General features: G+C 36.1%; 1 protein-coding gene across 1 annotated transcript in view; it reads left to right on the top strand.

Annotated features, from left to right (window-relative positions):
• The window catches only part of raver2 (ribonucleoprotein, PTB-binding 2), a 30,199-nt gene extending 22,482 nt beyond the window's left edge, over nt 1-7,717 (top strand). Inside the window, exons 11-17 of the mRNA XM_077717556.1 lie at nt 1,553-1,661; nt 1,750-1,931; nt 2,513-2,602; nt 3,903-4,001; nt 4,293-4,511; nt 5,951-6,145; nt 6,440-7,717. Coding sequence (XP_077573682.1) covers nt 1,553-1,661; nt 1,750-1,931; nt 2,513-2,602; nt 3,903-4,001; nt 4,293-4,511; nt 5,951-6,091 — 840 coding nt within the window. The 3' untranslated portion in view covers nt 6,092-6,145; nt 6,440-7,717. The remainder of the gene's footprint in view (nt 1-1,552; nt 1,662-1,749; nt 1,932-2,512; nt 2,603-3,902; nt 4,002-4,292; nt 4,512-5,950; nt 6,146-6,439) is intronic.
• The last annotated feature ends 5,698 nt before the right edge of the window (nt 7,718-13,415 follow it).

Raw genomic sequence — 13,415 nt, 5'->3', positions numbered from 1 at the left:
TCTCAGTTCTTTATCTTTATTCTCCTATGCATGCACTGCCCGTGGGCCATCTTAAATTGCTAAATATGGCAGGCAGAGTAAGATACAATGCATCCGGTTGCCTGACATCAGGGCATGTGGAGGAGTTTTTATAAATGGCAAAATAGGCTTGCTTATCTTGTAAAGTTTTAACGATACCTATAAGAGTTTCATAAATTCAAACCGTTTGTTCTGCTTCTGAATTATATTATATTTCCCAATGTTTAAGATGTATTTATCAACAGCGATTTGTTTCAGCTGCAGTTGTTATTGAAGTGTTAAATAATGAATAACAATGTGTTAAGAGTTCAGGAGAAGAGATGTTTTCCAAGATATGCCATGAAGGTGAAAGGCATAAATTGCAGCAAACTTTTTTTTTACAGTATTGAATTGAGTACAAATTTAAAATACACTTCTCCATGTAAATAACAGTCCCAGACTATCTCGCGTCGCCAACCTAAATTATTCCCAAAACAAACATTGACGCCATATTTTCCACACTACAAGATGCATCGTAAAATGGTCCTTTACAGTGTGGAAAATATAGTAAATGGTTTTTTTTAAATATCATGCAATCCATCTCTAAACCCTTACAACCTACTCAATAAGATGAAGAAGAAAATCAATGGCCTAATTTTTATGTTATATTCTCGAGTATGCAATCATTTGGGGAAACTGGAGTTTTTTTGTCCTACTTTACCTGCCATAGTTTGCAATTTCAGAAGTCCAACAGAGTGTGCTTGTGCAGGTATGTCATACTTAAAGGGCTAAATTTATGAATTTCTGTACATATATTAGTATTATTGAATGTCCATGTCCACAATGTACTGTTTGCCACCGATTACACGTACTTAGCAGATTTTCTGGGAGGAGAGAAACCTGTTTCTTGCTCATTTGTGCTGCCATTTTGGTTTTACCTGTCACAAGTGTATAAGCAGTTTGATAGGGCAACTGTGTGGTGTGCAATCACTGTTTTCAGTTTATGTTACACAATATGACTTTATTAGTTTTCTTGATGAGGGTATGTCCTCTTTTCCTTTCGTTTACAGACAAATTGAGTCATTGTCTGAGCAACAACTTCCTGTACCTTTTTAAAATGATAGTACAGTGCTTTCACTCAAACTGTTTGATCCCATCTGTCTGTTGGCCTGTAACGCAACACCAACAACAAACCCTTTCCATTCTTCTGATGCCTGGCTTCATCTTCAAATTAAACTCTGCTTAATGTCCTCATTCACTGTGGGTCATTGAAATAAACATCGTGCTCATGCTCTTGGGGGAATTGAGACAGATCCCAGGGCTGCTTTCTCTAAAGTCCTGTTTTAATGAAGGCAAAATGTAATTAAAAGAGAGGACAATTCTCTCAGGTTCATAAGCCTCCTAAAGCCCAACCAAGTCATTGCGACTTTAAGTAAACATCGACATAAGGTTAAAAGAATTCTCTAGAAAGCTAGAATGCCGTAATTGCCACTTCTGAGTTGGCACACAAGCTGGTTGTTTAATCCACATTTAATGTCTGACGTCTTGTTTTAAGGTGAGCAACGGTCAAAGTTCTTTGCTTGGTGAGCCTCCCAAAGATGTCAGACTGCCGTCTAATCCATACCTGAATCTAGCAAGTGTCATGCCAGGGGTTGTTCTGCAAGGTATGTACAAACAAATCCATTTGTGTTGGGACTCAGCTCTTATGACAGAAGTTGCATTTCTATCCTGAACCATTTGTCTCCTGGCCAGGATCTCTAGGGAGTAAAGCCCTAACAGGACAGCCTCCCTCCAGTATGTACGGCAACTCAGCGACGTCTGTGGTCTCCCAGGATAGCGTCTCTTACAACCACAATGCAGCTGCTTCCACCACCGCTTCGTACAATGCTGACATGTCCACTGACTACAGCCAGTACAACCAGGCATACACACAGGTATTTCATATTTTTTAGAGCGCTCTTGGATTTTATTAGTTGTTTCTTCCACAGTTTTTCATTATACGTTATTAGTTTTCAAACCTACTGTGGTGCACTTGTTTTTATGCATTCTTGCATTCCTGAATTTTTCATTCTTTTGGTCCCACTAGTATATTCTCTACTCCGATATTTCCACGTTATCCTTTTCTTTTGTTTGTTTTTCTTACTTCAGTTTTATCCTTTATCTTATCATAACTCTTCGTCCAGCAATTGATGTCTGGTGTTTGCCACAAAACTCTATTAACCCATTAAACCCCAACCTACTAAATAATTGACAGCAAGTTAAAATTATTTAAACTCTGAGCCTTTAATGTTCTCACAGAATAAAAAGACAAAACATTTACAATATAATTTGTTCTGAATATGTATAACACTTTACATGATACATCAGTTTATATCAGGGAACATATCACATTTCTCAAAATTCATGTATCAAATATGATACATTTAGCCATACAGAGTAAAAGGTGAAAATGAAATTTCAATTCTATATTTATGTGTGTGTGTGTGTGTGTGTGTTTATCTACTGGATGAACCAGTGGTACCAGAACTACCAACAAGTCCAAGGCTACAACTCTGCGACGCCACAGGACAACACAGCCACCGACTATGCCAAGGACCCCTCGCAGGTAATACCCCTACATGCTTGGGATTTATGTTATAGGATGTGGTCAAAACATCTAAATTGAAATGATAGCTCGGCATGTATTGATGTAGGCATTAACACACAATCGGGTTATTAATAAGGATGAAATGAAATGCACACAATCTCCTGCCATTCCCTGTGTCTGCCTCCTCTCACGCTATATGTGTCCTTGTCCACAAGGCGTCCCACCCGGCCACCCAATAGTCATATTGCAAAACGATTAACAACTAGTTAGCACAGTCAGTATAGTTATTCATAGTTCTATTTATATCTCTTCTGTTTGTTCATATTTTTCTTTAAACCCTTTTATCCAGCTGCACTTTAAAATTAAACATAGTAATAAAAAAAATAATATAAACAACCACAAGGGGATTTCGCCAAACTCCCATCTTCTGTAGACTGAGACTGAGGTTGAAAATATGCAGAATCACACTTCCATGCTTATCCGCACAGTCCCTCAATAGTCTGGAGATGAAGAATCAACAGTAACAGAGTACAACCCTCCCATTGCTCCCTTTCCGGTCTGGTAAGCGGCGACAGCTCTTCCATCTTATCGGGGAGGGATCTCACTTACCCCATAATAATAGATGGAATGATTAGTCTGAAGCGTCGCTTCTTTGCCCGGCAGTTTTGTCCAGCTCCGGATTTCCGGCAGTGTTGCTCTTTCTGCTTTGTATTGTTCACAGCTAATCCCACGTGTATGAAAGCGGAGGCATGGCTGAATGGTTCCAAAAAAGAACTAGCAGAAAGAAACTAAGCTAATAGAACAAATAAAGTTGTAAAAACATTAGAGTAACAAGTATAACATACTAAGTGAAGTACAAAGGAAGGTATTAAGAAATATGGAAATATAATTTTAGAAAAAGATAGAAAGGCTGTAAAACACAAAAAAAATGAATGAGTGGATTTTTGAGGATTTTAAGGCAATTTCAAAGGTACAGCTTATAGGTGGAGGCTGTCAACATTCGAGAAAATACGGTACTTATTTTTTTCAGTGAGATCAACAAATTTATGCTTGTTTCTGTAGCAGTGATCTCTCCGATTGCAAACAGCTTTACTCTATAAATAGTAACATGCAAAACATTTTAAGTATTTGTTCCCTGAGTCAGACATTACTCAAATTTAGACATCCCAAATATCCCACATAAAGGCTTCACAAACATGCAGGGGCAAACGTGGTGAAGAAATTGGGAGGTGAGACAAGTGAGTTAATGCTATGGGTGATGTCACCAAATGTTCCTTCAGCCCTTTTTTAAAAATGTTATTTTCTTTTATTTTTCCAGGTTCCACGGGTTACGTCCTATAGTGATTACAATTCTTACATGCAGACAGTCACTCACTACTACTCACAGCCTACAGCTACTCAAGCCTATGCCAACAAGGTACCGTACCCCACACAGACCCCAACCTATCAAGGCAAATCTCATAACAACAATAAAATTCACTAAAAAATAACTTTTACTGGATTTCTGCATTATTGTTTTACAATGCCAAGTACTAGATGAATGAGATACTCTACTGAACTTTAGGCTGCATTTACACCACAGCAATCTTAAGTAAAAACACATAATGGCATTCTTCTTGGACTTTAATTCTACATTTATGTGATTGTATTGTGTGTGTGTATGTCGTTTAGTGGTACACTAGGAGTGTTTTTTTTTCTTTTTTAACAGGAAGTGGATGTGTGTAAGCCTCTAGGCATGGCTCTTCACGCTGTCAACAGTGGCGTGCCCCCGCCCCCAGCTGTCCTACCCACTGCGGCGGTGCTGCCAGCCTACAGTACCCTGCCCCTAATGCCCGGTTTCATTGGCGCACCACACACGATGTCAGCAGCGCCAAGTCCTGCTACACATTCGCAAACTGCCGCCACGGACTGGAACACCTACTATTATGTGAGTAATCGAAGGGACAGCTTCTTTCATCGTCAAACGCTCTGATTCAACTCAATGATATTTTTCGATTGTTCTTGATTTCAACCTTAATCCATTATAAAAAGAATTCTTCATGTGAGAGAGCTCAAGTCAGGTGAAATACTAATCAAAACCAAACATTTCATCTTGCAGAAAGCGGTTGCTGAGTTTGCACTGCAACTATTTAACCTATCTTAATAGGCAATATTGTATGGTGGCCAAAAACACAATTGGTACTTTGGACCTTTCTTGCAAGTTGCACCTTGATTGGGGATAGCTTCAAAAATAAGTTATATATTGTCAACATTGTGGTCAAGATCCAGTTGCATTTTTTTGAAACGACTGTAAATACATTATAGATTAAATTTAATGTCAATATTCAGAGTGATTGTATCAAGGAATTATTTGTAAACCAACATGGACAATGCAGTTTCATCTTGGTTTCAAAAAGCTTCTTTCATACGATGAGCTTGATAAGTTCCTATCAACTGTTGTTTTAGAGCTCCTAACTTCCCTAACAATATTGTCAGGCTAAAATAACAGTTTATTAACAGTGATAAGAGCAATTGTGCTATTAAACGAGTGCTTCAAATCTTATTATACTTGTTTAATGACAATTAAGGCATTCAATTCAATAGTTCATTATAAATGGCTCAACAATCCATACGCATGAATTCCAGGTGAGTGGGTAAATAACGAGAAAATGGATGGATGTTCTGTGCTGGTCACGTTGTGATACAAGATGTGGAAGCCCATTTGTTTATGCTGACTGCCTTGAGGGGACTTCTGTTAACCTGCTATTATCCTAAAAAACAAACATACACCAAGCATGCTGGTATTGTTGGCCAGTTCATTTTCACTGACCTTTGCCAGAGCGTTTCTGCTAGTTTGTGCTATTGTTAAGTACTCTAACTTATTTTATAGTTGTTGTTTTTTTTAGCTTCAATTTTCCGCAAAACCTTCCTTAATGTCAGAGGTGAACCAAAGACCTTAGATATAGGCAGTCCACAGTCAGGCACGGCAATCATGCATTATTTTCTCGAATAATATATGTGGGATTCAATCAATATGCTGGACTATGCATTTATACTGAAATATTTGCTGCAAGAACTGAATTGTTACATCATTATAGCAATAAGAACATCTGATTGGGACGCAAGTTGGTATTCAGGTGGTAGGTAGGTAGGTGTGATTGTGATCTTATAATTCATATTTACATGTTCTGCTTTACTGGAATAACTGCTGCATTATCTAGCTCTCATATCGCATCACTTACATGTGTTGCTTTTTGTAATTGATGTTGCCACATATTCTCACTAAGCCACTTTCGATTCCACCTAGATATCCCCTAAGAGAGACCTATAGAGTTATAATCTCCTTATTCTTTTAATCAAAACTTTGTTTGATATTACCCTCTTAAGAACCAGACACGAGGCCACAAGAGGGAGTATCCGCAATTGGCGGTGCAGGAAGTGGCATCATCTGACGGTGGCTACATCGGACAGCACTCCCAAGGCCTTGGGGGGCAGTACGCCGATTACTTCAAGAGGAAGAGGTTGTAGAAAGACACGCTTGAAGTGGTTCCATCTCCTACATGGTTTAATAGAACAGTCCAGGTCAGTTTACAACAGCAAAAGGGCAACTAATTGAACTACAATTTTGAAGTACACTAGAACACGGCATTGACTACCCTAATGCTGTTGTCATATTGATGTAAGTGTCCCGGGCAGTAGTATGAAACAATGAAAAACATGAATTGGACAGTAATTTTGTGCAGCTGCTTGTGCTGCGTGACGAAATACATCTTTTTATTCTGCTACATGAACTAGTTACGTGCCATTAATTGGTCACGTTGTTATAAATCAAGTGCCGTGTGCAGAAAGTGAGATTGTTTTTCCAATTTCCTCCAGATCTTATAACAAGACCACTTTGGCCTGAGCATTACAAAAAGATTTTCAGTGGAACTGAAGTTGAGGTATTCTCCAAACTCCACAAATAGACGAATTTTTGAATGTCGGACCAAAAAAAATGCAGAGGTTCAACCATAATGGTGTTGCAGTCATCTAATTCAAGCTTTTACTCTCTTCAATTTGTCTTTTTTCCCTTAATGATTGTGTCAACCATATTAATATTAACTTTTACTCATGTAATATAAACTAGGATATATATGTTTGTTTAGGTTTTAATCCTTCCTGGAAAAAGACTGGCCAAATTAATGACTAAATGACTCTCCACCAATGGTCTGTCATCACTTCTCCTGCTCAATATGTTATCACTTTTCTACATGGACAGCTCTTACGTGTGCCTATTTGTGTCTTGGTGAGTCAATTATTAAGTGTGCCTAAACTATACCCTTAGGAAGTGTCAGCCATTTTGTAATCCCAACACTGGGAGGCCATCAGGAAACGGCGTGGACCAACAAGAGTTGTGTTGACATTCAAGAGCTTCTTACCGATATGAATAAGAGAAAGGACACAAGTGAGTCTATACACTTGTGTTCCGTACTGTGGATATTAGCATATACTTGTGTACTGTATATATTAGAGTAAGCCGTGCGCTATACAAAACTATTGTGCGTATAATGTACCACAAGAATGCTATTGATTTCAAATCCAGTTTGCTGTATATTTATAAACAGTTTTGTCTAGCCGTTTTTAAATTGAATTATAGGCAAAGCTCTCTTTCTGTATTGGTAATACAAGAAGGCCTCGATTGTTATTTTTATGAGGATAAAGCCAGTTTAGAGGAGGTTCAACCTTGTGAATTTCAAATGCTTTCCAGACTATTGTTTTAAAGAATCAATAATTTACTCTGGCTTGCAATGCCTGTTAAACATAGAGAAAGTGTGTCGACTGCTAAAACATTAAATTCTGAATTTGTATAAAATGTTAGCATGGCCACACCGGAGATGTTTTAGACTAGCATTATTTGCACCAGTTTGTGCATACATAACTATTTAACAGCAGTACTTCCATAGTGGGTAGTTGTGTAGGTGTGTGGGTGTGTCACACCCTTCTACTATTTTACATGTTTGGCTGGAACACTATTGATATGAACATTTTTGCAATAAGAGCTTTGTCAAGGTTTGATTGGAGTCATCACCTTTCAATAATCTTGTACAAAAGCACAGAAGGGTGTAAATGTAATATTTACAGCAAAAGCAATGTCAGACAAATAATTTTATTACTTTTGTCAATATCTGTCATGTAATATTTCATTTCTAACTTTAATTGATCATCAATGAGGGCTTGCTACTTTAGTATTACGGCTTGTTTAGGCAATAACTAAGGCTCTTGCTGCTGTTAAATGTTGAATGTATTTTAGTATTTATTCTTTTAGTTTGCATTATTATTATAAGCCTAACAAAGACTATTTGGGCTACACTGAAAATATAAGACAAAATATGACTAATGTATGAAAATATGAGATAAGATTTTACTGTCGTAAGATTTTTTTTTTTTAAAGTGGCACCAAAGTTTCCTTTTTTAAAATGTAATCTTGATGCCATTTTACTGCACAACAATTTGCATTTAAAGTGGCCAAAATGCCATTTCATTACTTATATAAGCCTTTTAGCAAAATCCAGTTTCTCATTAAAATGCAGCTCACTGGATATAATTTGCATATTCTTTGCTATGATTGTTGAGCCTTCAATTACACTTCGTCATTTCGGAATTCTATTTTTCTTTTTAAATACACGTATTTCTGTTAAGGGGAAAGCTTTCTAAGTCTCGGATATCCCTTTTATATTTTTATTTAACAGGTCAAAATATATAACAGAAAAAGCTGTAATGTCAAAATTCCCTCAACAATAATGCACCATCGATATGCTTCACTTATGTTGAAGCATTAGTACCGTTTTCTTGTTTTTGCTTTATATATGTAATGGTGACTATATATTTGTTTAAATTAATGAGTATCTTGTTTTAAAAATTAAAAATAAATTCATGTAGTTCTTATTAGAAATGTATTCCTTTCTTTTTTTTACCAAAACTGGCATGGTTTGTTATTATGACTCTTTAAAATGTATTTCTACATTTAGTTTGTTCTTTTAATGTTAACCCCATCACTCCTTAAGATGCTTTCAAATAAATAATATTTATCTATATGTATATATTTTAAATATTTTAAGGTACATTTACCTACTGTGTAGTACAATATTGTCTGTTTCTGGCTTTTGTCATTTGCTAAAAAAAAAAAAAGTTCTCAACATCATTGTATGTATGCGCCGCCATATTCAAGTTTATGCAAGTATTATGTAATAATATCAAACTGCCAATGGGAGAACTGGTGTAGCACATACTTGGACCACCCAGTTCATGGGTTCAACTACAGACGATGAGCCTGTGAACTGCTCGGTCAGCAGCTGGAATGTGCCGTTTCTACGCCTATGTCGGCGATCATGTGTGAGTTATTGGGTGAGATTCGGCATGGTCAGCTTTTTTAAACAATGTTTTAATCACTGTCTCGTTTATATTACAGGAGTGGGTAAAGAATGGAAGGAGTGGGCGTTTGATCAGATGCCACCATGTCATTTAAAAATCCCACAGGACCCTTTTTTGTCCCACCCATTGTAATTCCTTCCTACCCTCATTGGTTATTCACAGGTAAGCAATTACATTTTCATAATAGCATAAGTAACTGTAAACAGCAAATCAGCTGCTGAAACCAAATTCTACAAGAAAACTCACTGTAAAGCCGCAATGTGTGTGTGTGTGTGTGTGTGTGTGTGTGCGCGCATGTGGGTGTATATGTATATAAGTGTATATGTATATATGTAGATGTGTATGTGTATATATGTGTGTATATGTATATATTTAGATGTGTATATGTATGTTTATATATGTATGTTTATATATGTATGTGTATATATGTATGTGTATATGTATATATTTAGATGTGTATATGTATGTTTATATATGTATGTGTATATATGAATGTGTATATGTATACGTGTATATGTGTATATGGGTATATGCATATATGGGTATATGTATGTATATATGGGTATATGTATATATGGGTATATGTATATATGTGTATTTGTATATATGTATGTATATATGCATATATGTATGCATGTATATATGCATATATGTATGCATGTATATATGCATATATGTATGCATGTATATATGCATATATGTATGCATGTATATATGCATATATGTATGCATGTATATATGCATATATGTATTCATGTATATATGCATATATGTATGCATGTATATATGTATGTATGTATGCATGTATATATGCATGTATGTATGCATGTATATATGCATGTATGTATGCATGTATATATGCATGTATGTATGCATGTATATATGCATGTATGTATGCATGTATATATGCATATATGTATGCATGTATATATGCATATATGTATGCATGTATATATGCATATATGTATGCATGTATATATGCATATATGTATGCATGTATATATGCATGTATGTATGCATGTATATATGCATGTATGTATGCATGTATATATGCATGTATGTATGCATGTATATATGCATGTATGTATGCATGTATATATGCATGTATGTATGCATGTATATATGCATGTATGTATGCATGTATATATGCATGTATGTATGCATGTATATATGCATATATGTATGCATGTATATATGCATATATGTATGCATGTATATATGCATATATGTATGCATGTATATATGCATATATGTATGCATGTATATATGCATATATGTATGCATGTATATATGCATATATGTATGCATGTATATATGCATATATGTATGCATGTATATATGCATATATGTATGCATGTATATATGCATATATGTATGCATGTATATATGCATATATGTATGCATGTATATATGCATATATGTATGCATGTATATATGCATATGTGTATGCATGTATATATGCATATGTGTATGCATGTATATATGCATATGTGTATGCATGTATATATGCATATGTGTATGCATGTATATATGCATATGTGTATGCATGTATATATGCATATGTGTATGCATGTATATATGCATATGTGTATGCATGTATATATGCATATGTGTATGCATGTATATATGCATATATCTATGTATATATGCATATATCTATGTATATATGCATATATCTATGTATATATGCATATATCTATGTATATATGCATATATGTTTGTATATATGCATATGCATATTTGCATATATGTATATATGTATATATGTATATATGTATATATGTATATATGTATATATGCATATATGTGTATATGTATATATGCATATATGTATATATGTATATATGCATATATGTATATATGTATATATGCATATATGTATATATGCATATATGCATAGATGTATATATGCATATATGCATAGATGTATATATGTATAGATGCATCTATGTATATATGCATCTATGCATATATGTATATATGCAAAGATGCATAGATGCATATATGCATAGATGCATATATGCATAGATGCATATATGCATAGATGCGTATATGCATAGATGCATATATACATAGATGCATATATGCATAGATGCATATATGCATAGATGCATATATGCATAGATGCATATTTATATGTGCATATATGTATATACGCATATATGTATATACGCACATGTGCATATATACATATGTGCATATATACATATTACCATGTATAATATTGCTTTGTTTTTAAAATAACCATGTAAAATAAGGCTCTTTTTTAGGACTTTTCTATATATTTGTAGTCAAGACCTTCCAATAATGAACAAAATAAAGTGTGACTGATTCGTGGTGTAGAGGTTAAGTCACTTGACTCCCATGTGGGAGACTTGGGTTCAAATCCCAGGTGGGACACTTTTTCACTTAGTTGTTTCTGTGGACTTCCTGTCATGACACTCAAATGATTACAAAGAAAAGTGTAGTCACTTGGTTGGCGCAGAGGTTAGATCACTGGACTCCCGTTTGGGAGACCTGGGTTCGATTCCCGGTTCGGACACTTTTTCACTTAGTTGTTTCTGTGAACTTCCTCTCATGACACTCAAATGATTACAATGAAAAGTGTAGTCACTTGGGTGGCGCAGAGGTTAGATCACTGGACTCCCGTCTGGGAGACCTGGGTTCGATTCCCGCTGTCGACCTTTGGCTGATCACCGAACCAAGTAGTCTGGAAAATGGAACAAGAAGAAAAAAAAAGAAAAACTTTTTAATTTTTATTAAACACTTAGTCATACATTTCAGCAAAAGGTTATATTCCGAACTGCCTTCGGCAGTTCGGAAGACACTTGATGGACCTGTATGTGCGAAAGGCGTTCTCGGGTCGGCCTTCGGCCGACCCTCGACCGCTTGCTTGGTCAGTGAACCGCCGACACCGGGAAGCGAACTCACGTTCTCTCGGTGCAAAGGCGAGTGTGCAACCCACTACACCAACTCGTGCCCCACTTATACATGGGTGTTGAAACATTTTATCCAAGGAAATGGGGTGAAACACTTAGTCATTTTTTGGACAAAATGCTTCATCCACTACTGAAGACTTATACACTTAGACACTTAGACATTAATACTTATTCTTTTAACTGAATAATATTTGGAAAACCTTTGCCTGCACTGGGATTTGAACCCAGGACATCAGGGGTGGTAGACTGATGACTTATCCACTGGGCCACCACCCGGTGAGAGGAAGTGGTAGTACTTCTACTTTTACCTCTTTCATTTACCTGAAACACTTAGTCATTTTTTTGACTAAATGCTTCATCCACCACTGAATACTTATTCAGTTAGAAACTTAGGCAATTGTACTTGTTCTTTTTCCTGAACAATTGTGGGAAAATCTTTGCATGCACTGGGATTCGAACTCAAGACCACAGGAGTGAGAGGCTGATGACTTAACCACTGTGCCACCAGCCTCTGAGAATAATTGGTAGTACTTATACTTTTACCTCTTTCATTCACCAGAATAATAGTGGGAAAATCTTTGCATGCAATGGGACTTGAACCCAGGACCACAGAGGTGGGACACTGATAACTTAACCACTGTTCCACCACCCTCTGAAAATATTTGGTAGTACTTATACTTTTACCTCTTTCATTCACCAGAATAATAGTGGGAAAATCTTTGCATACACTGGGACTTGAACCCAGGTCCACAGAGATGAGACTGATGACTTAACCACTGAGCCACCACCCTCTGAGAATACTTGGTAGTACTTGTACTTTTATCTCTTTCATTCACCAGACTAATAGTGGGAAAACTTGGCATGCACTGGGATTTGAACCCAGGACCACAGAGATGAGACTGATGACTTATCCACTGGGCCACCACCCACTGAGAAAATTTGGTAGTATCTGCAATTTTACCTCTTTCATTTACCTGAATAATAGTGGGAAAATCTTTGCAAGCACTAGGATTTGAACACAGGACCACAGAGGTGGGAGTCTGATGACTTATCCACTGGGCCACCACCCTCGGAGAAAATTTGGTAGTATCTAAAGTTTTACCTCTTTCATTTATCTGAATAATAGTGGGAAAATCTTCGCAAGCACTAGGACTTGAACACAGGACCACAGAGGTGGGAGACTGATGACTTAACCACTGATCCACCACCCTCTGAGAGTATGTGGTAGTATCTGCAGTTTTACCTCTTTCATTTACCTGAATAATAGTGTTTTGTAACATACATGTATGTATGTACGTACATATATACATGTATGTATGTACGTACATACATACATGTATGTATGTACGTACAGGTATACATGTATGTACGTACGTACATACATACATGTATATATGTACGTACATACATACATACATGTATGTATGTACGTACAGGTATACATGTATGTACGTACGTACGTACATACATACATGTATATATGTACGTACATACATACATGT

This window comes from Stigmatopora nigra, chromosome 5, assembly GCF_051989575.1.
Source record: "Stigmatopora nigra isolate UIUO_SnigA chromosome 5, RoL_Snig_1.1, whole genome shotgun sequence".
Taxonomy (NCBI): domain Eukaryota; kingdom Metazoa; phylum Chordata; class Actinopteri; order Syngnathiformes; family Syngnathidae; genus Stigmatopora; species Stigmatopora nigra.
This window is presented reverse-complemented; position numbering and strand designations above follow the sequence as displayed.